At 42.1% G+C, this 26,492-nt stretch overlaps 1 protein-coding gene across 1 annotated transcript in view; it reads left to right on the forward strand.

Annotated features, from left to right (window-relative positions):
• The first annotated feature begins 19,230 nt into the window (after positions 1 to 19,230).
• SHLD1 (shieldin complex subunit 1) overlaps positions 19,231 to 26,492 on the forward strand; it is a 57,380-nt gene continuing 50,118 nt past the window's right edge. The window contains exons 1-2 of the mRNA XM_063441495.1: positions 19,231 to 19,281; positions 24,047 to 24,234. Of these exons, the coding sequence (XP_063297565.1) occupies positions 24,057 to 24,234 (178 nt within the window). The 5' untranslated portion in view covers positions 19,231 to 19,281; positions 24,047 to 24,056. The remainder of the gene's footprint in view (positions 19,282 to 24,046; positions 24,235 to 26,492) is intronic.

Genomic DNA, 26,492 nt, shown 5'->3' on the forward strand with positions numbered 1-26,492 from the left:
GTCCCGGCACTACTGGCACCATAACCACTACACTGAGCTGTAGTGGGTATTGTGTCTGGATTATTTCTCTAAATAATCTGCAAGTGCCCCTCCCGAGGTCAGGCTCTGGATCCGCCACTGACCCAGTAGTGTGTATATGTATTTGTGAGAGGGATTCGGAATATACGGAATGTTCATCCACTGTCCAGTCATCATTTGGATTGGTACAATATTAGCAATTATCTATTGGACTGGAAATGTATAAGTGCCCACTAGTTAGTGTTCTTTGATATGTCCTTTCTTTCTACGTATTAGTAAGGATTACGTAGACCCATTAGTGTACATAACAGTAACACATGTCTTAGCAGGCCCGGAGCTGGTAATTTGAGCGGTTTAAGTGTACAAGCTTGTCAACTGATGCACTGTTAAATATATTTAGCTACTCTCGTCAAAGTGTTTAGTTGCAGCCTGGTACAAAACCCCTTCCATATGCCACCCCACATTGCGGCCTCTTATAATAAACATCCATCTGCTGGTATTGCTGAAGCAGTAGTTTTTTGTTTTTTTCTATTATGATCATTCTATACTGTCAAATTGTGCTTGAGTCTGTGATCGTTGTACTGTTTATATATTATAAATATATAATGTTTATATATTATAAACATTCAGACAATAAAGAAGAAAAAAAAGTGTCACTTATGATTTACTTGTACATTTTTAAATATACAATAAGATCCCAGGTTTATTACCTTACAAATCATATGTAGATTATCTATCACCAGTGCACCGTGGCACAATAGATAGGTAACAGAAAAGTAATGACATGTCGTCAAACAATGTCAGGCTGATTTTATCTAGAGCCGCCGATATACTTTGTTTGCTATACATAATCCCAGGGCAAAAAGTATGGAACAAAAGCTATTGATTCAGGCTGAATGCTGTTGAAGATATTGAATTTCCATACTTATCTGCAGGGTTTCAAAGTACAAAATGTAAGAGGCTGCTTTGTCATTTGGCTTTGCATGATAAAAAAAAAACAAAAAAACTACAAAACGCTCACAGTACATATTTACTATAAAATTTGTTTAAAAGGGATTTTACCAGATTTGGCATATAAGCGCGTGTTGTTGTTTTTTTTTGTTTTCATTTTTATTGAGAAATATTTGAAACATACAAGTGTAACAAAAGACAGTGAGTTAATTTGGAGTTTCTGAGATACGGCAAAGCTTTACAGATGTGTTAGAGGACAGGGGTGAGGAACCTTTTTTCTGCCAAGAGCCACGTGGATATTTATAACATAATTCGCGGGCCATACAAAATTATCAACTTAAAAGTTAGCCTGCTATATTTGGTCAAACATTTAATTAACTCGCCCTTAATGTGATGGTTGGAACTGCTTCTCTTGTGTGATGCTGGTATTGATGATGTTGCTACTCGCTACTGCTTTTCCAGGTTTGCTTCAGTTAGTCTGGAGCGCAGTCGACCCTTTGCGATGCTCACTACAGACAAGCTCACTGACACAAGCTCATTAATAACAAGCTCACTGACACACATGCTCACTACAGACAAGCTCACCAACACACATGCTCACTGACACACACGCTCACTACAGACAAGCTCATGGACACACATGCTCCCTACAGACAAGCTCCCTGACACACACACACACACATGCTTACTCACTAGCAGGCACATACACACACGAGTTCACTCTCAGCAATCACCGCGCGGCTCCCGGTGATTGCTGGGAGGAAGTGCCTGGGCTGTCACTTCCTCCCAGCATCTGACATCATCAGAGGGGGCCCGGTCACGCTGTTAAAGTGCCGCAGCGCTGACTGGGCCCGCTGGAAACTAATTGCCATTGGCTGGCCCTAACAGCATGGGCCCCTTCAATGCGAACTGGGCAGTTATACCGTGTGGGCCAGGGCCTCGTTACTTGGCCGGCAGGCACCACGCTCGTAGGGGTCCACAGGATAACCAGGCCCCCTGGAGTAACCGTCCCGGTCGCAGCTGCGCTCCTGCGACTGCTGTAATTTTGCCACTACCTTAGGGCTAGATTTGACCTCTATGCAGCACCAAGGCCAGTTTCCTCATTGCTCCCCTGCCCCCCATCATATATATATATATATACACACACATATACATATCACACACAGTATTTGACAGTCATTGATAAACAATTGGGGACTTAGGAAAACCATATAAGAGCAATTGAACAGTGAAAGGGAAACCACATTTTTTAATCAGTCGAACAGTTTAATAAAATACAGCAATATGCTGTTTGTATAAGTGTATCACAGACCTCCACAGCAATAACATTCACAGTGATGTCTAATGTTCAAGTGTATCACGGATCTACATACCAATAGAACTCACTTATGTTTAGAGTGCATGTATATTTTACAGAGGTCCTCTGTGTTTGAGTGTGATGTGTGGGATATGTGTGTGTTGACTGAATACGATGCTTGTGTATGGTTGCGTGAGTGTGATTGTGTGGTGGTTGTTGAATGTGATGAGTGGGGATTGTCTGACTGTTATTGTGTCTGTCGGAGTGTGATTGTGTGGTGGTTGTTGAATGTGATGAGTGGGGATTGGCTGACTGTTATTGTGTCTGTCGGAGTGTGATTGTGTGTTGGTTTTGTGTTAATTTTTTTTTTGTTTAAATGTTAATGCAGTAGGTATCTTCTGATCTGTGTTTCAGGAATCTCCTATGTTGCTTTGCTTGCACCCCAACAATAGCTGCCTTGTGACCTGCACACACTCAGTGCAGGCAAGAAGAAGAGTTAATTCCAAACTTCTGATGTGCCTCTGCAATTCGATCTGCCTCTGCAGCACACGTGGAAATAAGGTGCGCACAACCGCCCATTGCAACCTCATATGTAGGATCTTTAAAGCGACACTCTAGACCCCTAACGCCCATTAGCTTTCTGAACTGCTTTATGTGTGAAGAGTGTGTCCTTTAATTTTACAAAAAGCAGAATTCAATACAAATTGGCACTTTTATAAATTAATCTTGTTACACGTTGTCCTGTTACTTCCTGGTTGATTAGCTCAGTGGAACTAAACTTAAGAGACAGCAATTGCTCAGAGCACCTGCCTTGCAAAGACTTCTCATTGAGCTGCATTGGGAAGCCTGTGATTGGCCAGCCACAGAAAGTCTGGGCGGAGTTAGAAGGGGAGGGTTTGCAAGCTGTTTTTAGTTATACCCACAATTAAAAAATGTAAAATTGAATGCACAGATATTTGGATTCTAGCTACTAAACAGTGATCATAATTTTTTTCTTTAATTGGACAGTGGAGTGTCCCTTTAAGGTTGTTAGTGCTGCCGTCATGGCTGCCCTGTCCTGTCTCCCAGCACAATGTCATGGTCTCAATGGCCTAATAAAAACTCCATGCCTCGAAACCCTCCTAGCTAATAATAATCATTTCTAATTCTGTCACAAAATTGGCAGGAGACAAATATTTTATTCTGCCCTGGGCTCTGGCTGCATGCTGAGACAATTACATTATTTCCAGTAAATGCACGTGTCCAATATCCCTGTACGAGCCTGTCCCATATCTACTTACCTTCCAGCTTCTCCAATATCCTGAGTGCTCCTTTACTTGCTATTCACCTGTATATTACACACATATTCCCATTCCAGATCTTCTCCTAGGGCCATTATTAACTGGTCCAACTGCAAAAGGAGATACATATAGTGCAGAGGGGATGTAATGGTTGTGCAGTAATAATAAGAAATCTCTCTTGTAAGTAGCCTAGTAGTTTTAAGATAACAAAGTTTCATTGTGTATATTGGTTAATCATGAGTTAACCAGTCCTTCCATAGTTCATATAGTCCAGGTGCAAATAGGGTTATCTGTTTTAACAGCAGCCAGTATTTGTTATATAGATATTGCAGCATGCTCCTCTAGTAAAGAATTAAAGTCCACTCCAGACAAACTCACAACTGATGATCTGATACTTTGTAGCGGTGAGTACACTCAGGAAAAAGAAATCCTGTCAATGGCTACTCTTGGCGGTTCTAGTGTTGATACAAAAATTCTTTATGCATGACCCTTCCTTTTCCTTTTATTGTTTGTAAAAATAGGAAAAGTCCATCTCCTCTTGATATTTACTGTTAACCCCTTTAAATATCCAACCCTTTTTACATCAAATTTTGGCACAGTTTATTATTATTATTGCCATTTATATAGCACCAACTGATTCCGTAGCGCTTTACAATATTATAAGAGGAGGGATTTAACTATAAATAGGACAATTACAAGAACTTACAGGAACGATAGGTTGAAGAGGACCCTGCTGAAACGAGCTTACAGCCTATAGGACGTGTGTACAACACAATAGGACATTAGATAGCATTTAAATAAGGTGGGAGTGAAGCAGAGCTGGAGGAGAGAGTAAAGTGCTGCCCTTTAGGAGAGAGCAAGAGACAGGTATGTGAGGTAGAGGTTAGTCTGGGAGGCCATAAGCTTTCCTAATGTAATGGGTGTAAAGGTATGTCTTAAACGATTGAAGACTAGGGGAGAGTCTGATGGCGGTAGGCAGGTTATTCCATAGGAAGGGAGCCACCCGCGAGAAGTCCTGCAAGTGTGAGTTGGCCGTACGCATGCGAGCAACGGACAGGAGAAGGTAACAGGCAGAGCGGAGAGACCAAGAAGAGGCATCCCTATGCATCTGTGAAGAGATATAAGAGGGGCTAGAATTGGTCAATGCTTTATAGGTATAGATTAGCACTTTGAATTGACTCCTATGGGATACAGGAAGCCAATGTAAGGACTGACAGAGAGGTGAGGTTTGAGAGGACCGACTAGAGAGGAAAATCAGTCTGGTGGAAGTATTCATTACAGACTGTAGCGGCGTAATACGGCTTTTGGGAAGACTAAATAGTGAATAGTGATTCAGTGATTCAACACAAATTTATCAATCTTCCCAAAACTTTTTCTGGCAGGAAAAATTTTCATATCACTTTTTTGCCATTCTTAATCTGTCAATCTTCTGCAATGAATATTTCTTTGAAAACTCGCAGAATTTACTCTGAAGAAAATATTCACTTTTTACATCACTCTTAGAACCCATAAATAAATATGATCAAAACAATGACAGAATTTAACCATTACTGTGCAGAACACTTTGATGAATATCTAGCGTTATCTACAGGTAAAGGGCGTTTTTTCTTCTTATTCATTTATTTCTGGAGTCTTAGCCTCATAGTTTCCTCCAGTTTGTTGTTGTTGTTCTATAGTGTGTTGCAATGCTCTTGTAATTTCCCAGCTAGTAATAGATTTAGCCACAGATCACACAGCACAATATGTTCTACTTGTCTAATTATTTTTGGTACACGCAGTTCTGAATCCAATCCTATTCAAAATAACCTGACGCAGGAACATTGATAGCTTCTCTAAAAACCTGGCACTTGAGTCCATCCAAAACGTGACTCCCTACTCAATAGCCCTAACTTAAATGGTCTGGTGGACATTTCATATTAATAATGTGTATGTGTCTGTAAGCGTATGTGTCTGTAAGTGTATCTACATGTGTACATTTAGCATGAGCAAGCCCAGACCTCTCATTTTCAGTTTTGGTTGAGGTGGAATTATCTGTGTGTATGTGTGTGTGTGTGTGTGTGTGTGTGTGTGTGTGCGCAGTGTTTCAATCTGAAATGATGCACGTTCAGACTCCATGCAACATGACCACTTGAAATCACTATAGTGGTCTTGGTGGTTGGTGTAACCCTTTAACCTTACTTCTAGCTGAAGTTCCTATTTCACTTTCTACTTGTGGTTTAAAAGAACTCTAGTATAAGGAATACAAACATGATTCCTAACGCTATAGTGTCCTGCTAACTGTTTAGGTGTCAGGAATGGAGAGACCCTAAAGGAAACAGTAATGTAAGACGTACCGGTTCTTTGAGTGGCTGGGATAGGGCCCGAGACATAAATAAAAAGTCTGCAAGCAAACAGAGAGTAAACGAGAGACAGGACGAGGTCTAGGATATCAGAGATGCACAGAATTAATAGTCAGGTCAAGGCAAGGATAATAGAGAGCAGGAATAGTCAAACAAGCCGAGGTCAAAAACAGTTATTCCAATACACAGTATGAACGCTCTCAGGTAACAAGAACCACGACCGGCAAGGAAACAAGGCCAACCAGAAGGTATATATGCCCTATACTGGGTTGTGATTGGTTACAGAGGGCCGTGATGTTACAATGTGTATACATCATCGAAAAGTGCCACATAGACTGACTTTATAAAAGGTTGCCAATGGAAGGGTTCTCTGTCATATATGATGTCATAATGAGACACCAGGAAGCTAGGAATGAGTGGTTGTGCATCAGGACACAGTTGAGACATCACTTATATGATTGCACAGCGCTTCGAGGGACAGGTATCATGACATTAGGTTATCATCTCTGATTCTTTTATTTATTTATTTATTATTTTTGCACTGCTTCGAGTTACAAACATGCTTGTATTGCCACAACAGCAGGTACAAGCTAAAAAGTAAAACAGGGTAAACAATATCATGGCATGCAAGAAAATCATCTCTGATTCTGACTTGGTTCTCAAAGGGGAAGTGTCTCTCGTGGCTATAGGTGTGCAGTTTCTGCTAAACTTCACTGTTTTACATTTCGGGGTTAAAACTAAAGGGTCACTGCACCCATTGAGATGAAGTGGTCTTGGTGCCTTTATTGGTCCTTTAACCTTTAACTTTTTGTACTTTTGGTTTTGTAGTCCACTGGTTAAAGAGTTACTATAACCTTTTTTAACTATATATATATATTTAATATATTTTTTGTAATTTTTAGTGCGCTATTGTTTACTACTTACAATATTGCAGGCCCCTTGTTTAACGCTAGAACCTGTTAAAAAATATACCCAGAATCCATGCCCCGTACCGACATCATGCCGCATAATTTTTTCCACTTCATTGTCCAACTAAATGCTTCTCACTGCCAAGATCGCATGCACACAGTTTGAACGATCACTGCAGGAAGGCAGAGAGCATATTCATCAAGGGACGGGGAAGACATACAAGCTCGCCCCTGAAGATGCACTCCCATTGTTGCCTGTGAGTAGAACGTCATTTATTTTTGTACAGAATTAACATTAGGGTGCATGGAACTGCCAGTGCTAGGTTGCCTACATCACGTGTACCGGGAGTGCAACTATCTCCCACCACGAAAAGTGCAAATATCTTTGGATGTGCGGCGTTTCCATCTAAAATGCTGCATATACAGATTCCTTCCATCACGACCACTGAAAGCAGAAGTGGTCATAGACATTGGAGTTACCCTTTAACCACCAGGCCACTGACTTTTAACCCTTTTGTTTGGATTGGTTCCACATTTAGTGTAAACTGCAGGGAACAGGGAACACAATAATGATAACTGTAGCTGCATTGCCTATCCAGGGCAGCAGGGACCTGTAGGATACTGGATAGAGTTTTTGTCAATCTATTTGATACTTTTACATCGTGTTACATTGAAGAATTGCTCACTGAACTCATTTTACAACGGACACATAGGTCGGCAAGCTAGCGGAGCAATGTAGCCCTAATATAAAAGGTCATTCTGGCGCTGACAGTTTTTACAAGCCCGGCTGGGAAAACTAGCTACTTTTACAAACAATCATTATTGGAATCGGCTTAACAAAAACATATATTGAGAATAAAGCAGTTCCTCAAAGTGTTTCATGAACACCACGCACTGAGGTTTGCTGTACAAAAGTTACATTTCAAGCTAAACTATCATTTTTGTAGAATTCAGCAAAATCTGACATTTTGGTTAAACGTGTTTGGTTTACAGGTCACAGACAGAACTTTCTTGCAAAACAGATGTCTTGAGCAATTTGAAGGCCAGACAGTCTTGTGATATAAAGGGTACATGATCATTTATCGTAAAGTGGCCATATCATTTTACTAGTCTAATTTAAAGGGCAAACACAAGATTAGAATGTGCTTTGTACTTAAATTCTTGCTTGACTTTCTAAAGATATAAATGTCTGTTGCTTTTAAGTTTGCATTTTAGTGCTGTCTCAGTGCACATCAGGGGTACCTTAAAGGCTGAACTTCAAGCTGTTAAGCGGATAACTACAACTCCCATGATGCATTGCTAATCCTAATTAACCCTAATTAAAGCATACCTTAAATCAGGGCCGGACTGGGAACAGAAAGCAGCCCTTTACAAAAATTATTCCAGCCTTATAATTCATCGGGCCACAGAGTGTTTGTGTTTTTTATCTCGATGTGCTTTGGGGCTGTTATATTGTTTATTACCCGCAGCCCCTCACTCCGTATGATCCATGGGTATTACAGTGCTGTAATACCCACCCTCCAGGCTGACACACACAATCTCACAACAGACAAGCTCAACAACACACACAAGTTCTCTTACTCATACACAAGCTCACTACAGACAAGCTTACTGATACACACAACCTCACTAAAGACAAGCTCAATGACACACATACAAGCTCACTACAGACAAGCACGCTACAGACATGCTCACTGACACAAATACAGACAAGCTCATCTGACACACACAAGCTCACTACAGACATGCTCACTGACATACACAATGTCCCTATAATCTCACTGACACACACTCAAGCACAGCACACACACATAAGCTCACTACAACCTCACTGACACACACATAAGCTCACCTACAAACGCACTGAAACACACAAGCTCACTACAGACATGCTCACTACAAGCTCACTGACACACACAGAGGCTCACACACACACATAAGCTCACTACAAGCTCACTGACACACACACAGGCTCACACACATAAGCTCACTACAGACATGCTCACTGACACACACAGGCTCACTAAAAGCTCACTGACACACTGGCTCACTATAAACTCACTACATGCTCACTGACACACACAAGCTCACTATAGACAAGCTCTCTAAACACACAAAAGCATAATACAGATAAGCTCACTGATACAAACAAGCTCACTATAAGCTCAGTGACACACACTCAAGCACTGTACAGACATGCGCACTACAAGCTCCCTGACACACACATAACTGAAACACAAGCTCACTACAGACATGCTTACTGACACACAGGAGCTCACTACCAACTCACTGACACACACAAGCTCACTACAGACATGCTCACTAAAGCACACAGAGGCTCACACACATAAACTCACTACAGACTCACTGACACACACATGCTCACTACAAGCTCACTGACACTCACACACACACACACACACACATAAGCTCACTACAAGCTCTCTGACACACAACCTCACTACAGACAAAAAAAATGTGACAATAAATTTAAGGACGATAACTATCCCAGAAAATCTTGAACTACATCTGAACCTTTTATTCTAATATTAAAAAGGGACTATTCACTAAGGTGTTTATTGGTGATTTGAGAACCACCTTTAAGACCACAATAGCAAAGTTGGGGAAAAAATTCCAATTCTACTAAAAACAACTTTTTTTACAACTTGGATATTTGTCCTAAATATTGAAAGACAATTCATCAGCACAAGCCACTTTTTATTTAATAAGCCCCTTAATATTTATATCAAAGGTAACATACGTCCAACAGGTGATTAGAAAAGAATGATTAACTTTTTAGGTTTTTCTGCATTAGTGTCTTAAAAGAACACTCCAAGCATCCTAACCACTGGGACTATTGCTAAATTGGATAATTTGTCTACATCATCTAATACCATAAACAAATGCTTTTTAACCACTACAGACCTCTGTAGTGGTTATGGGGCAAGGAGAACCCTGCTGCCATTCATCACTAAGGTGTCAAACTTTTTTAGCATGGATTGACATTTATCTAGGTTTTACTGGGCGCCCATCCCGCAACTGTTACATCTGGTATTCTACAGCAGGAGAAGCCATATTTCACTGCTTAGCACAAACTAGGACTGGAGTCATAAGCTGAGAGTATCAGTGCTGTCCTCCATCTGCATGGTAGCATGCTGTAGTATTTGTGGTATTTGAATTGTTTAATCAATTTAGAATTTCAGTTTACGTTTATTATAAACTGGTGCTTAGTGTATATACTCCACAAAGTTTAATTATTTAAACCAGGGCTGCCCAATAGGTAGCACCCCAGACATTGTAGAACTACGACTCCCATGATGCCTTTTCATTCTAAAGGCATGAAATACATCATGGAAGTTGTAGTTCTTCAACATCTGGGGATTTAAATTTTAGGCAGCCCTGATTTAAACAGTGCATTGTCTGAAACTCACAAGTGTCCCTTTAAATTTAAAGTCTGTAGTAAATTCCTGTCAATTTTCAGTTTAATGAATACATCTGCCAGTGTTTTCCATAGGGATTATTCACACACAGAAGTTCACTACAAGCTCTTTACATACACACACACACACACAACACACATTATCAATCCTGTGCTGCTTAGTGGCTAGATAATTACCTGTACCTTCACTGTACCTGGACTGTGAGTGCAGTGTGAGTATTTTCCATGAAGCTCTTCCACTTCCTATGTGAAAGGTCACCAGGGAGAGGCTGGGGGTGGAGCTCTAGTGCGGGGGCTGGATCTGCAGACTGTCCATGCAGAGCTGGAGGGAAGATGCTTTTGTGAGAGAGTAATGCAGGTGCTCTCTGCTGCAAACCAGCTGTCACCTTTATTTTCTTACCGGCCTCTGGCAGCCTCACTGCGTCCATCCAGCAAACTTTCTGCCCCAGCCTCCAGCCCCAAACAAAGATGTCAGAGGAGGAAAAAAAGAGCAATGTGCTGCACGACACCTAATGCACCCACAAGGGATGTCATACTACGATGCGCCTCCACCCAAGATAAAACCCAAGTCTTGGCCGCAACCAGAGGTAAAACCCCTCTTACATTTGAAATGGCCCAGTTGTCATTCTACCAAGACCTAACCCGGGCCACGTTACAATGGCGCAGGACAATGTCACACCTCACAAGTCACCTACGCACACAAGGGGAGCCATACCGATGGGGACGACAAAGATCCCTGCTAGTCCCCCACAACGATGTCACCCACAAGATAACATCGGACACTGAGGCACCTGTGCTTTTGGTGAAATTAGGACTACCAGACCTGCCTGCCAACCTACCACAAGAGCCCCAGCATGGGATAGGAGATCCAGCCACCAGCATACCGTTTACCCCACAGGAGGGGACGCCAACAAGTCCACAACACTGACAAAAGAAGACGGCACAACCATAGAGACCGATGATGCCGGGTCGAAGTCGCTACCATTCAGAGACAGTGCACTTGCAAGCCTTTAACCCCTTAAGGACCAAACTTCTGGAATAAAAGGGAATCATGACATGTCACACATGTCATGTGTCCTTAAGGGGTTAAGCACCCTGTTTTAGCCATTGACCTGGACTATTGAACTTAATGTTTGAATTACTTATTGTTTACATTTTATGCTCGAAACCACAGTTCTGACCGGTACAGTGTGGGGATTGCTACCACACCACCACGGCTTCAGGTATGCAGACTGAGCCGTCATGCCAACAACCACCCCCCCTCACACTCCCCTCCCTCGCTGCCCCCTTGGTTAGGGGTAACACACCGACGGAAAGACCACCCAGGCTATATGCAACCCACCTCTCACCTAGGGTGTAACATCCTGCACTACTTACATACCTTATGTCATGGTACCTGTGGTGTCTACCTCAGAGGAGGTTAGACACCTAGACGTGACTCCTCAGGAAGGGGTTGGTACACCCGATCGACGATAACCCCGCCTCCTTTTATGACGCGGCACTCAGTAGCCGACGTCATGACGTCAATCACGTCACAAACCGCCAGAAACCGCAAATCAGGACATTTTGGGGGCGTGGTACACAATTAAAGAACCAAGGTATAAAAGAGTTGGAGTTTCAATGATTCATTGCCCTGTCGTGGTTCTAGCTTGTCTGGTCACTCAGTGCTCTTATCTCTCTTGTGTCTTTGGTTATCAATTCGGCTTTGTATTTTCGACCCTGCTTACTTCTCTTATCCTTTTGACTTGGCTTGTCTCTTGCTTACCTGCTCTCTCGTTCCCTCGACCTCGGCTTGTCCCTGACCATTCTTTGCCTTCTCCTTACGTGAGTCCGGCCATTCTAAGGTCCAGTATACGTACCTTCTCCTGTTTGCATTCTGCGTGTTGGATCCCTGTCACGATCCTGACAACTTACTATAATCCTCAACCCTGCTCTCTCTCACGCCAACACCCCACGACCGTACCTAGATACACAGGGACTACACATGCTCATATGCAACAACCTGCAAACGCCACACTATGACTACCAATTTTGTTGCCTTAAAAATTGTGCAGACTTTCAACTTCAAATCTACCTAATATGTACCTCAAAAGTTGACCTTAATGTTCTGGTGATTAACCAGCATGGTAGGCAGCAATAGATGGTCAGACTAGCCTGTTTATACTAAATAGTATGGAAGTGTTGCATTGGATCCATGGCGTATTACCTAAGCCTGTATAGCATATGTTAACCGTTATAAGCTCTCGAAGTTACTCAAAATGTCTATCCTACCGTTTGTAGCTATTACTAATGTAATAGACATCCATACCTAGCCTGCTTCCTTTTATAAAATTGTGCTGTCAATGACTGCCATGCAACTGTTTATTCTTTGTTATCCCAATGGCTTGTATCTGCTGCCGTGGCGATACACGCGAGTATGTAACTTTAAGCACTATAAAAATAAAGAATTAAAAAAAAAAAAGCCAGATCAGTATAATTGTGATATATAGGGTTGATCCAGCTAGGGGAGACAAGAATAATACAACATAGTGCAACACTGTGTAACCAAATATGGTGTATATTTAGGTGCCAATTGGACACTCACATTTTGGAGCCAAATAAAGAGCCTTCGGAAATCTTAGGATATATATCTTCTCAATTCCTACACACACATTTACTGAGTGTCCGTTAAAGGACCACTATAGGCACCCAGACCACGTCAGCTCAATGAAGTGGTCTGGGTGCCAGGTCCCTCTAGGGTTAACCCTGCCTGCTGCAAACATAGCAGAGAAACTGCTATGTTTACATATGGGTTAACCCAGCCTCTAGTGGCTGTCTCATTGACAGACGCTCGAGGCGCTTCCACGCTTCTCACTGAGAATTTCACAGTGAGAAGACGCCAGCGTCCATAGGAAAGCATTGAGAATGCTTTCCTATGGACTGGCTGAATGCACGCGCGGCTCTTGCAGCGCATGCGTATTCAGCCGATGAGTCGGAAGGAGGAGGAGAGTCCCCAGCGCCGAGGAAGCCCGGCGCTGGAGAAAGGTGAGTGTTTGACCCCCTTCCTCCTCCCTCAGCGCCACGGGAGTGGGACCACCCTGAGGGTGGGGCCACCCTCAGGACACTATAGTGCCAGGAAAACAAGTTTGTTTTCCTGACACTATGGTGGTCCTTTAATAAATGTGGGTGTAGGTCTGTCAGTGAGTGTCTGTGTGTATCTGTCAGTGAATGTGTGTGTGTATATCTGTGTAAGGAATTGAGTTACCCTAATACGCAAACCTAAAGGTAACAGTAAAGGTAAACGTACCGGTCCTTAGAGTGGCCGGGTTAGTGTCACGTATTCATCCGCACATAAAAATGTGATTAATGGCATTTACTGTTATGGCAGGAAAAGTTGTGCCGAGCAACATTACTGTCCTTACAGGAAAAGTTGTGCCGAGCAGCAATCAATCCACAGGAGGGTTTGTGCTGAGCAGCAATCATGCAAATAGGAACCTGGTATCTGCCTTTGGGGTCAAAGGCCAGTTACAACTAATCAGATCCACAGACGGGGTTTTTAGGCCCAGTTCTCCTCTTGCTCAGTGCCCTGTCATGGTTTCCTTTGTGGTTGTCCGAGAGCGCGTTATTGATTCTGGTAATTCTGGTTATTTGACTTTGGCATTGATTTTGACTTCCCTGTTTTCTGGCATCCCTGACCCCTGGCTTTTCCTTATCGTTGTGTCTTTTTCTGTGTCCCTTGACCTCGGGCTATTCCCGACTATTCTTTGGTACGTTAGTCCGGCCATTCTAAGGTCCGGTATACGTTACCTATCAGTCCTCTGTGTTACACAATTCTACGTGCTGGATCATACTGTAATCCTGACAGTTGGTACCTGAGACAGATATATGAAATGTCTGCAAGCAGGCAGAGATCAAGATTACAGAAATACATGGAATCGATAGCCAGGCCAAGATCAGGATTACAGAGACCAAGAATAGGCAAACAAGCCGAGGTCAGAGAGCAGGAAATCCAATACACAGTAAACCCACTCTTAGGTAACAAGAAACACGACAGGGCAAGGAAACAAGGACAACCAGGAAGTAAATATACCCTATGTTGGGTAGTGATTGGTCACAGAGGACCATGATGTTACAAGCCTGTACACATCATCAAAAAGCGACACATGGGTTGACACTATAAAAGGACACTAATGGGAGGGGGCCCAGGAAGTTAGGGATGAATGTGTGCATCAGAACTCAGAAAATACATAATTTCTGTGATCGCATGGTGCCGCAAGGGACATGTATCGTGACATTACCCCCCCACCAGGACCGCCCCCTGGGCGGATAGGTCCAGGAATCGAAGGAAACCTGGCATGGAACCTACAAAGTAGGACTGGAGCATGGAAAACAGCAGCCGGAAACCAAGAACGCTCTTCTGGGCCAAAACCCTTCCAGTGCACTAAGTACTGGAGGGAACCCCTAGAATACCAGGAATCTACAAGTTCCTGGAACTCGTATTCCTTCTCTCCATTAACCAAAACAGGAGGAGGAGGGGTCATTGAAGTATACCGGTTGCACAGTAAAGGCTTCAATAAGGAGGTATGAAACACATTAGGAATACGGAGATTACGCGATAAATCTAAAGCATAGGATACAGGGTTCACTTTACGCAGGATCTTAAATGGACTAATAAAGCGAGGTGCCATCTTTTTGGAGGGGCCTCGGAGACAGATATTTTGTGTAGAGAGCCAAACCCTATCACCCACTTGATAGGAAGGAGCTGCCCTATGGTGACGATCAGCATAATGTTTCTGGAGCATGGCATTTCTCTGCATGTGCACTTGGCTTGTGCACATACAGTACATTCCAGGACATACTCTTTGACTTCTCTCCGGAAAGAATTCCATCAGAAATCACGAGAAATCAAATGAACAGTCTTATTTATACCTGCATGTCCTGCAGTTTTGGTGTCATGTAAATTGTTAAGGACATTAATTCTCTCCCCTATATTGGGACAAACAGTTTTCCCCTATTTGTGTCAGGGGGAGCCTGTGCTTGTGCCCTTTGTATATTCTCCATCAAAGAACTAGACAGAACGGTTCTGGTCATAGCTACGATTCTGTCAGGAGGTACTATAGGTAACCTCTCTTGGTCTTCAGATAAAGGAGCATCAAATTGCCTGGAAAGGGAATCAGCCTCGATATTTCTACTACCAGGTCTATATGTAATCACATAGTTATAGTGTGATAAAAGAGCCACCAAGCCTGTCTAGAATTCAACCTTTTAGCATCGCTGATGTAGGACAAGTTTTTATGATCCGTAAGTATCATAACTGGTATATTAGAACCCTCCAGGAGGTGTCTCCATTTTTTCAAGGCAAGAATAATAGCCAACAACTCTCAGTTCCCCATGTCATAGTTCCTTTCTGTCTGTGTCAATATCCTTGAAAAGAAGCCACAAGGATGTAAAGGAGACTCAGGAGATGACCTTTGAGAACACACTGCCCCCACACCAACTTCAGATGCGTCCACTTCTAGAACAAAGGGTTTACGAGGATCAGGGTCGACAAGCACAGGAGGAGAGGAAAATGCTTGTTTCAGAGTCTCAAAAGCCTGCTTGGCTTCCTTAGACCATTGATTTGTATTAGCATCCTTCTTGGTCATGTTGGTGATAGGAGCTATTATCTTAGAAAATCCCAGGATGAACCTTTGATAAAAAATGGCAAACCCCACAAATCTCTGGATAGCCTTGATTCCCAATGGCAGAGGCCATTCCAACACTGCTTTCAATTTCTCTGGGTCCATTTGAAACCCTTTACCAGAAATAACATAACCCAAGAAGTGTACACTAGTTTGGTCGAATAAACACTTCTCATGTTTGCAACACAGGTCATTCTCAAGAAGTGTTTGAAGAATAGTACATACATGAATGTGGTGTGTTTTAAGATCAGTTGAGTGTATGAGGATGTCATCGAGATAAACAATAACAAAATTGTTAAGGTACTCTAGTAAGACATCATTAACAAAATATTGGAACATGGCAGATGCATTACATAACCTGAATGGCATGACCAGGTACTCATAATGACCACTACGAGTATTACATGTAGTTTTCCACTCATCACCCTCCTTGATCCTAACTTAAAGGCACCTCTTAAGTCAGGTTTAGTAAACCATGTGGACCCCTGAAGTCGGTCAAAGAGTTCGGTGATGAGTGGAATAGGATATACATTTTTCACTGTAATTTTGTTCAAACCTCGGTAGTCTATGCAGGGTCTTAGATCACAGGGTCTTGGATACAAAAATAAAATCCTGCTCCTGCGGGTGAAGAAGACTGTCTAATAAATTCCTTTTGAAGTGCCTCCTGGATGTATTCCTCCATGACTAAATTCTCCTTCAGAAAGAGAGGATAAACCCTACCCATAGGTGGCATAGTACCAGGCAGTAAGCTTTTGGCACACTCATAAGGTCTATGAGGCAGAAGACAGTCTGCTTCACCCTTATCAAATACCTTTTTCAAATCACAGTACTGAGAAGGTACAACAGAAGATAACGGGGGAACAGTAGCAATGTTTATATTTCTTATGGGTTTAACTATAGACAGACATTTTTCCTGACAAGAGAGGCCCCAGGCTTTTATTAGTTCAGTGACCCAGTCAATAGAGGGATTGTGCTGGTAAAACCTAGAACAACAGGGAAGGATGGAGACGATATGAGTTGAGAGTAATCTTCTCCTTATGTAACACACAGTCATAGTGATATTTTGGGTTTCATGAGTAATATGAAGATTGATAAGTACTCCTGCTGTGACAGCAACGATACAGGGTGTAGCAGGGCTTACCCTCTCCAGTGTGCCGCCCCGAGGACATGGCCTCAGTGACCATGTGGGAAATCCGGCACTACATATATCACTAGACACGCGTGTGATGTGCTGGGGGCACTAGGACCATGCAGAGTGGGCTTCAGCAGTGCTCTCTGCATTACTTGCCCAGAGTAGGGACAGTTAGGGAAGCTGTCAGCCAACCTGGCATACATTCACACTAGGCTGAAATGAGTGGCTCCACCCCTTTTCTGAGTGGGACCATCCATTTTGGGCACCGCTAGTAATGAAAGTGGTGTCACTGGCAGATCCCTTTATGTCCTCCTAACCCCTATCCTAAGCTCATTCCTTTCAATGTTGGTAGGTATCCTGGCCTATCCTCACTCGGACAATAAATCAGAGGGCACTTAAATAAATACTCCTAGTACCTAACTTACTACAGTCGGCTGTAGTGGTTATGGTGCCAGAAGTTCCCTGTTGCGCATTTGATGCTCTCAAAGAATGGGTTTTGAGCTACAAAGCCCTGCTTAGATCAGTGGATTCCTCTGCTGGAGAATCCGGAAGCAGGACTACAGTCATGAGTGCTCACAGAACCACAGGTAAGTTGTCAATCCGCTTTGAAATGACAACTTACTCTGGGAGGTCAGAGTAATGGTTATGTAGTAGTTATGGTGTAGTGGTTATGTAGTAATGGTGTAGTGGTTATGGTGCTTGGAGTGTTTCCTTTACTGGTGATTTATTCACGTAACACTTTCTTATTGGAATTTTAGGTCACAATATCCAAACTGAATACATTCACCAAATCTTTTCAGCTTAGATAACGGGTGTCAGATTTGCTCGTCAACTCTCCACAATTGCCATTTTACAGAGTTATTCGCTAAAGTGTGAATTGCCAGGAATTTAAAGTTAACCAACTAAACTACGTTTTAGTACGGTGCAGTTGAGTTAGGAAAATCAACTATGTTTTTAATTTGGCAATTTTAACTCACTGACCGTTTAAACACTTCGCAGAGTTAATCAAATAACTTTTGTAGCAATTTAACCTACAGAGCAAAACTGAGGGTAAAATATAAGATGGGCTGTTACAGCTACGGCTAAACTCAAGAATTTTTCCAGATAAGATATTTTGGCCTGAATTTTGCCATTTGGATTTTAATTGATATTATTTTTGTATTCTGAGTTAAAGGTTAAGTATAAAATATGAATTTATCATCTCATAAGGATACCTGCAATGCAATGCATAAGAAATCTGGATAAACCAGACCTTTAAAGAGACTCTCCAGTGCCAGGAAAACAAACAGTTTCCCTGGCACTGCAGGTCCCCTCTCCCTCCCACCCCCATCCCAAGTTGCTGAAGGGGTTAAAACCCCATCAGTGACTTACTTGTCCCTCGGCGCTGGGTCAGGGTCCGCCCACGCTCCTCCCCGCCGACGTCATTCGACGGGGGAGACCTATTGCGCATGCGCAGCAATGCCGCGCACGCGGCCGTCGGCGGGGGAGACCTAATGCGCATGCGCAGCAATGCCGCGCACGCGCATAAGACCTCCCCATAGGAAAGTATTGAAAAATGCTTTCAATGCTTTCCTATGGGGATTTCAGCGACTCTGGAGGTCCTCACATAGCGTGAGGGCGTCCAGCGACGCTAAAGCACACTTATAATCACGGAAGTACCCTCTACTGCTGTCTAGTAGATAGCCACTAGAGGAGGAATTAGCCCTGCAAGGTAAATATTGCAGTTTATGAAAACTGCAATAATTACACTTGCAGGGTTAAGGGTAGTGGGAGTTGGCACCCAGACCACTCCAATGGGCAGGGTGCCTGGAGTGTCCCTTTAATGACAGATAGTGTTAGATCATTGCGCAATAATGAGATCAGATGCAAATCTTTATGTAAATAAGATATTCAATACACTATGGTAACATTATTTGTAAACACAGAACACAATGCAAATATACTAAACACTAACACATCCATATTAGTCTAAAACTAAACTAAATTATAAAGGCTAAGTTTGAATTATTAGTAATTAATAATCATTGCAAATTAACTAAGTAAACTATGTTAAAATAAGGAACCTGGATCTTTCACTAGCTGATATATAACACTACACTCTCTAAAAAAATGCGCATGGTTGATGTGTTTTGACTCAGTGAGGACACCGTAGCGGCGGCCATCTTTGATGTGGGCAAGCCTCTATTTTGGTTTCCAGTTTCCACCTTTCTGACAAGCATGGGGAACTGAGAGAGACCCAGGTAGTGACCCACATACGGTAATAACATTGTCCAAGCACGGGTTATATAACTTGCAGGCTGCAGTATACACTGGTTTATACACTAAAGCCTTGTGTTATGGTTTTTACACTGTGATGCTATTTATTAACAGTAAGTATTAACCCCATGCAGTACTAGCAATGTTTTAATGATTATATCTTATATCTTTAAGGAAACTAGCAATGTTTCCTGATTATATCTCAAGAAGACGATTATGTTTATTTTAGAACATGATGCTTGATCTGTTTACTGGTTTATTTTAGATATTAAAGGGACAGTCTGGGCACCATAACCACTTCATATGAATGTAATTGTTATGGTGCGAGGAGGTCACCAGGTGCCGGCATTACATAAGGGTTTAACTGTTGATGAAATGGTTTAAACCAAACGTGTTGAATCTGAAGTACCATTGCTTGGCTCTGTTATTTTCACCGCAGTCCAAGGCTTGAATCAGCTCAAATTGAGAATTGTATTTTTCTTAAGCCTTTTAGTGAATGGGGAGTTACTGAGAATGTTAGCAGCTCCAAGTCCGGACTGTGGGGGGAAATAGCTGGGCAGAGTGTTTGGGCAATAGATTCAACACTTCCTCCAGTATATGAAATTATGCATTTTGTGGGGCAGTACTTTTCATGTGCAGTTCACAAGCATTCCTCGCAACAGTTCTGGATTCAACGGAATAGTCACGGTACGGGTCTTCTGTCTTCCTTTCATTGGAGTATTCTCTTATGTCCCAATTCTGGGTACACCATAGACCCGTGTCCAATAAGTACAGCGCAAGCACATTATTTAACGTGGTTGTGCTGCGTAAACGGAACCCATTGCCAAACGCAACCCTATTTCAAATTCATGGCACACAATTTACATTTTTAAAGACCCCACCTACATGTATCAACATGCAAATGGACATGTCTGTGTCTAGGGAGAGGGGGGCTTTCTCCAAATTGCTTGCTTCTCCTCTGAGACTTCTCCCTGGGATCCAGTGTGTTCGATGTTCTTCCTTCTCCTATCTCTTCCCTCATGCTGTTTAGTGATGCGGGGCCGGAATAACGTCATATTCTGGCTCCCGGCATCACCACAGAGGGCGCGCGAAGGAGCAGGAAGATCATCTGCTCAGAAAGTGCTCCCTCACCGCTGCCATACTCTCACCCCAGCCCGGTCCGGTATATTGCTGCAGAGTAGGCACCCGCCTCTGGGATGAGCAGGTGCCTACTCTGCATTGCTTAATAAGCGCCGCTCCGGGGGTGCCCTTAGGTGGCCACCTGCTCGGCTCCCTGTGACAGGCCATCAGTCTGCTCCACACGGCGCCCCCATCTCCTGGCGCCTGGGATTGGTGCACCCCGTCCACCCGCCCAGCATCTGCCCTGGCAGGTCCTGCAGGACTACTAACGGGAAAGGCGTTCATGCTGTGGAAAACATGCAGGAACGCCGTTCCCACGCATTGATGCAGGACTCAAGCCCTGCCAGTGACTAGATGCATTTAAATGCTTGCATGTATTTATTGGGGGTGTATCTCCTAAACACTGATTTTTATTTTTCCCCAAATATGGGCAGTTGTGTGTTGCTTTAACACCCAGCACAAACTAGGCAACTGCCTACTGTTACAAAGTGAAGGCAACATTTGTGCTCATGACTGCATAATACAAAGGATTGAAACGCCTTAAATGGATACTATAGTTCCAGGAATACAAAGCTGTATTCCTGGCACTATCGCTCCCCGCCGGTAAATAAAGGGTTAAAACCCTTTATTTACTTACCTGATACCAAGGTCATTGTTCCTTGGCACTGGGTTAAAGCTCCTACTCCTCCTCCTTTGTCCCACAACGAGCTGGCTCTAATGCTCATGTGCGGCACATTCCGCGCACATTAGACCTTCCCCATAGAAAGGTCTGTTTTAAACCAGAAAGCCCTTTTGTGGCTATCCGATAGACAGCCACTAGAGGCTGACTTAATGCTGCAATGTAAACATTGCAGTTTCTCTAGAACTACAATGTTTAACATTGCAGCACTAAGGGCAAAAGGGACACTGCACCAGACCACTTCAATTTGCTGAAGTGGTCTGGGTGCCTATACTGTCCCTTTTAAAGGGAAACTCTAATTACCATAAACACTGCAGCGTATTGCAGTTCTTATGTTACAAGGAGTCTTTGGACGCGGTCCCCCTGTTTTGTTTGTCAACTCATTGTTTTGAACCTTTTAACAAACACTGAGGCATTCCCAACATTCAATGGCCTCATGCTCCATTAAGATAAAGACGTTTTAGGTCTCTGTTATCTATCCTAAGCCATCCAATCTTGCATGGCAGTAATAGGCTGCGAGCCCTGGGAATGTGTATATAGATTGCTGTTTAGCAATAATGGTTGATCTATGTGTCTGTTGTCTGATAGTGTCCCTTTAATGTATGTCTACGCGAAGTTGACCTCTCCATCCCTATGTCTTGTTTGTGGCAGGTACACTTTGTGGCATTGTTGCTGTACCACGCGCACCAAGTTCCTTGCTGCTTTGTTAATGACATGTTTAAGTGCAGAGATGGTGGGAAAACCACTTTGAACATCCCTACCTGACTCTGCGCCCCTTTTGCCACATTCACCAAGAATGTGTTCTAGCCAATTCACTATTGGTTGGAAACAGAGAAGGGCTTGCTACACTTGGCCTGGGGACAATAGTAGCCCACGTTTAGACCAACCAGCCATCTCCATTCCCTCTATTAATTTAATGTTAAAAGTTTTAATGTCGCAAAAACTAAAATACAATAATAAAAGAATAAACGTACAATTGTTTTAGTATTGTGCTGTGTGGCAGCAGCTCACGGCCTTCTGTATACTAGTGGCCCGGGGGGCAATAGTCCCTGCCCCCTTGTATTTCCTCCCCTGGTCAGAAAAGACGATCAGTAGGTCACACTGCTGCCAGGTAGGTAAGCTCTGCTGCCAGGACTGCCCAAATTAAATCGGTGCAGTTGGTACGTATGCATTGAGGCCTTATACTTCTTCAAAAATGCTTTATTTACTTTTTATTTTACTTCAAATGTTATTTTAAAATGATAGTCATACTCATTTACAAATATTAAACTTCTATTTCAAACGTTTTAATTAATATTTTACTTTATCCATATATTGAAGTCATTATTAAGTGGAATTATTATTAGGCAGCAATGGTATATTTTAAGTGAGTCTGACGATCTTAAAGCGGCTATGTCAGTGGCTGACTCGGTCTTCCAAAATATATTTTTTTTAATACAGTCCCCCATTTTTTACAATTAAAATGTTTTTTGTTTTTTTTTTTTTAAATCCTTGATTGCAGTGCGGATCTTTTTGCATGTGCCGCCATTCTCAGGATCCTGCCAGTGACTGACCGTCTCTAGTCTTATTTACCCATGCTTTGCGCTGCAATTAAATGCTTTTGCATGCATGCTGATCATCTTTTGAGGGTTGTGTGGCAAAAAGGGGCATCGCAAGAATGAAGGCGAAGGGACAAGTTGGATTAAGTATTGTGGAGAAATTATACTTGACAAAGGTAGTGGATCTTGCCTTAAAATTGTCAAGTCCCTACTTTAACTTTTTGTGTTTTACAAGAAGAAAAGAAAAGGAGAATATAGACGGATAAAGGAAAAGAAGATGAATCTATTTTTAAAAAAGCCATGTTTGATGTGACAGAGCTGCAGATTTAACGTGTATGCAATGTCTCTGATAGCTGTATATACAAGTGTTATGCTTCCACCTAGTGGTTGAGATGGATTTACACTTTATGCATGACATAGCTACTAAATCATGAAACATTTTATATTCATATTTTTATTTTTAGAGTCCCAAAATATTTAGCAACATTTTTACAAACATTTGAATACCACTGAAAAATGGCAACACATTCTTACAAAGTTAAAGTTAAATAAATTAGTGGGACTTGTGACATTTAGAGGTACATGTAGGGCTAAAATAATGTAGTGCTAATGTTGGGTTAAATATTAGGGTTTGACTAACATTTGGGATAAGGCTAGCTATATCAGTAACCCTAACCTGAACCCTAAATGTGCTAAGTTCTGCTGCAGTATTGCACCCAATAACTCATCAGCGATTGCTTGTGCGTTCCCAGGAGATCGGGGAAACAGTTTGTTCGTGACACGTGGAGTGCCTTGTTTTTTATCAAACAGATTAAAGTGCTTCTGAAAAGGAAGAAGTGGCTTATTCAGAGGCTACATTCTAAAACATAACCTTTATTAAATCACTAAAAATATGCATGCTAAGTTACGCCATATAGTGTACACAGTGTTTCCTGTCAGAGACTTAAATAACCTTTTACAGATTACATAAATATAAAAAGTGTATCTATCCAAGAATTTCAATAATAAAGTGCTGAAGTGAAAAGTGCAATAATAAAAGGCTTAATCCAACTTTTTAATTTTTTTTTATTGTATTCTCCCTATTAAAAAGTATACTACAACCCATAAAGCACCTCAGTTGACAGTATGTGGGCAGTGGAGTGTCCCTTTAAAAGTATTCTATATTTTCTCCACTAGGGGGCCTCCTAGGGTCCATGGGCATGCAATATTTACTAAATATTTATTTTCCATCATTGTGAAGCACTGGGGAATATTTTTGCGCTATTAAAATCGTAAGAATAAATATTTGCCAAGCGGTCTGCTCTAATAAACAGTGTAGCACAATAGGATGAAATTATTGCCTAAATACATTGCTAACTAGTATTGCCCTTGCGTGCTTTGTGTTTTCAATACATGGCAGATTCATGTTTGGATGTGCTTTTATTTGACAGTTATACTGGGATGGAAGGAAGCGGCACCGCACAGAGTATTGGGTCAGAATCAAGCAGTGTCCTGGATCTTTCCTGGACCTATGACCTATGCGATGCGTTGCAGAATGAGCATTGTAAAGATACATGTGCCGATAGCTTTCCTTCTATTTTCTCATCCTCATCATCTGGGCCAGTGGAGGAAGATGCAGGTACTTTATTACTATTATTGTTGATACGTTTTATAAGCATACAAGTTAAAAAGTTGTTCTTAGACTATTTAGTTTTGGACACGAACTTCTTTCCGTGTAAGATATAAAAATAATTTTTTGTATGCCATCATGACAGCCAATAATTTACAGTTTCTTATAGAAAAAATATAATAAAAGCTAGTGGAGACAGACTGCTGAAGCTTTCATTAAACTTAAATTCTTTCTTTTCTGAATTTAAAAGAACACTATAGGGTTAGGAATACAAACATGTATACATGACCCCATAGGGTTAAAAATACTATTTAGGTCCCCGGTCCCACATTGCCCACTTAAATAATGTTGAAACTTACCCATATTCCAGCGCCATGTGGGTCGCTGGCGCTGGCCCCCTTGGCTGCCATCCTCAGAATTGTGCATCAACATCTCCTAATAAAGGTGCATTTAATCAATGCATTTCTGTGGGGAAAGTTCAGCGTCTCCACTGAACCAGGAAGCATCTCCAGTTGTCGTCTGAGTGACTGTCACTAGAGGTGTCCCTAGGCACCAATGTAGACACTGCCTTTTCTCTGAAAATGCAGTGTTGTTTGTGTGTATCACTATGTTGATCCAGCATTTAATCCTGTCAGTTTGTCTGTATTTGTGTTTGAGTGTGTCAGTCGCGTTTGCATTTCAGCTGTCTGTGTCCATCTGTCTGTATTTGTGTTAGTTTGTCTGTCTGTATGTGAGCATATAATTTTGAATGCGTCAGTTGAGTATGTCAGTAGCTGGTAGTAGGTAAAGGAAATTGCTGGAGAAAGATTGTCATAAAAAGGCATAAGCAACAGTGTAGAGAAATGTGACACAGGTGATGAGCTGTCAAGTTATTTTTGCTTCGGCCAAACTTCTGAAAGAATACTATCTACCAACGCTAAGGTGCTCTGTGCTGACACTGATTAGAGTGGTACGTGCTATCTCCAGGGTACTGTGTTATTACTGCAGGACACCCACATTTTAGATAATAAAACATGTGTCGGTGTGGCGAGCGTGGTCAATTCTAGGCTAGCAGGTGAAATTATGAAGCCTTGTTTGGATATAAAAGAGTTGTGGGTGACTGTATGTAAGGAGAGATCCAGGTTTCCCTAGTGTAATAGCAGAGTGTGAGCTCTGGGTGCCCCCAGCAGATGGAGACCTGGATGCTTCTTGTGTGCGTAGTAGTTAGATCTGTGTATGCTATCTGCAAGCTTGGCAGATAATGGATTTTTAGATGCTCTGGATGCCCATGTTGGGATAGCAGGTGCACTCATGCTATGACTGGTATAAAGTTCATTATCGTCTATGCCAGTGGTAGGCAACCTTCGGCACTCCCGATGCTGTGGACTAAATCTCCCACAATGCTGGCAAAGCATCATGGAAGGTGTAGTTCAAAACATCTGCAGTGCCGAAGGTTGCCTATCCCTGGTCTATGCATATACTCTAGGCCAGGAGTAGGCAACCTTTGGCACTCGAGATGTTGTGGACTACATCCCCCATAAATGCTCGTACACTCATAATGCTGGCAAAGAATCATAGGAGGTGTCCAATATATGCAGAAGGTTGCATATGCCTGCTCTAGGCAGTGCTATATTGGCTTGATAGGTAGGTACATCTGAAAGGGGCCTGTTATTTTCCTAAATGCCAATATCCGGAGCCCCAGTCTGACCTGTCTGTTTTTTATCTAAACAATAAAATACTGTATAATAATCTCTACCTGATCTGCTGAATAAATAATGTCAGAAATGTAGCTCTTGTCCCAATAATGGAGATACAGTTTAGGGGACAGAGTTATCTCATACTGGTTGTTAGAATTGCCTGACGTTTTAGAAGATTATAAATGCAAAGTGTCTTGATCTAAAATGACTGATTTGATTTCTTTTCATCTTATGCCTCCTGGCAGAGTCATACATTTTAATTGCAAATATGAATGTTCTGTGTAAAACCCAAGAGATGTATATGATTTTATTTATTTATTTGTATTCCAGCAATGGACAAGTTCATCTTTTGGGGAAATTTTTAATATTCTTGCTTTGTTGGCAGATGCAACTCTTTTAAATGTCATTTGTTTGCATGAACACTTTTTATATGGCTTTGCATTTGTGTGTTATATTGAAGTGAATCAATCATCTATGTAGCCTTTTGCACACTTAGATGCATTTATCAAAAGCTTAATACAGTTTTGAAGTTTTTGTTTTTAATGCCTTCTTTTCAAGTGGTGTAATTATTTTTTACAGCTTTATGGATGA

Source organism: Pelobates fuscus, chromosome 2 (genome assembly GCF_036172605.1).
Source record: "Pelobates fuscus isolate aPelFus1 chromosome 2, aPelFus1.pri, whole genome shotgun sequence".
Lineage (NCBI taxonomy): Eukaryota > Metazoa > Chordata > Amphibia > Anura > Pelobatidae > Pelobates > Pelobates fuscus.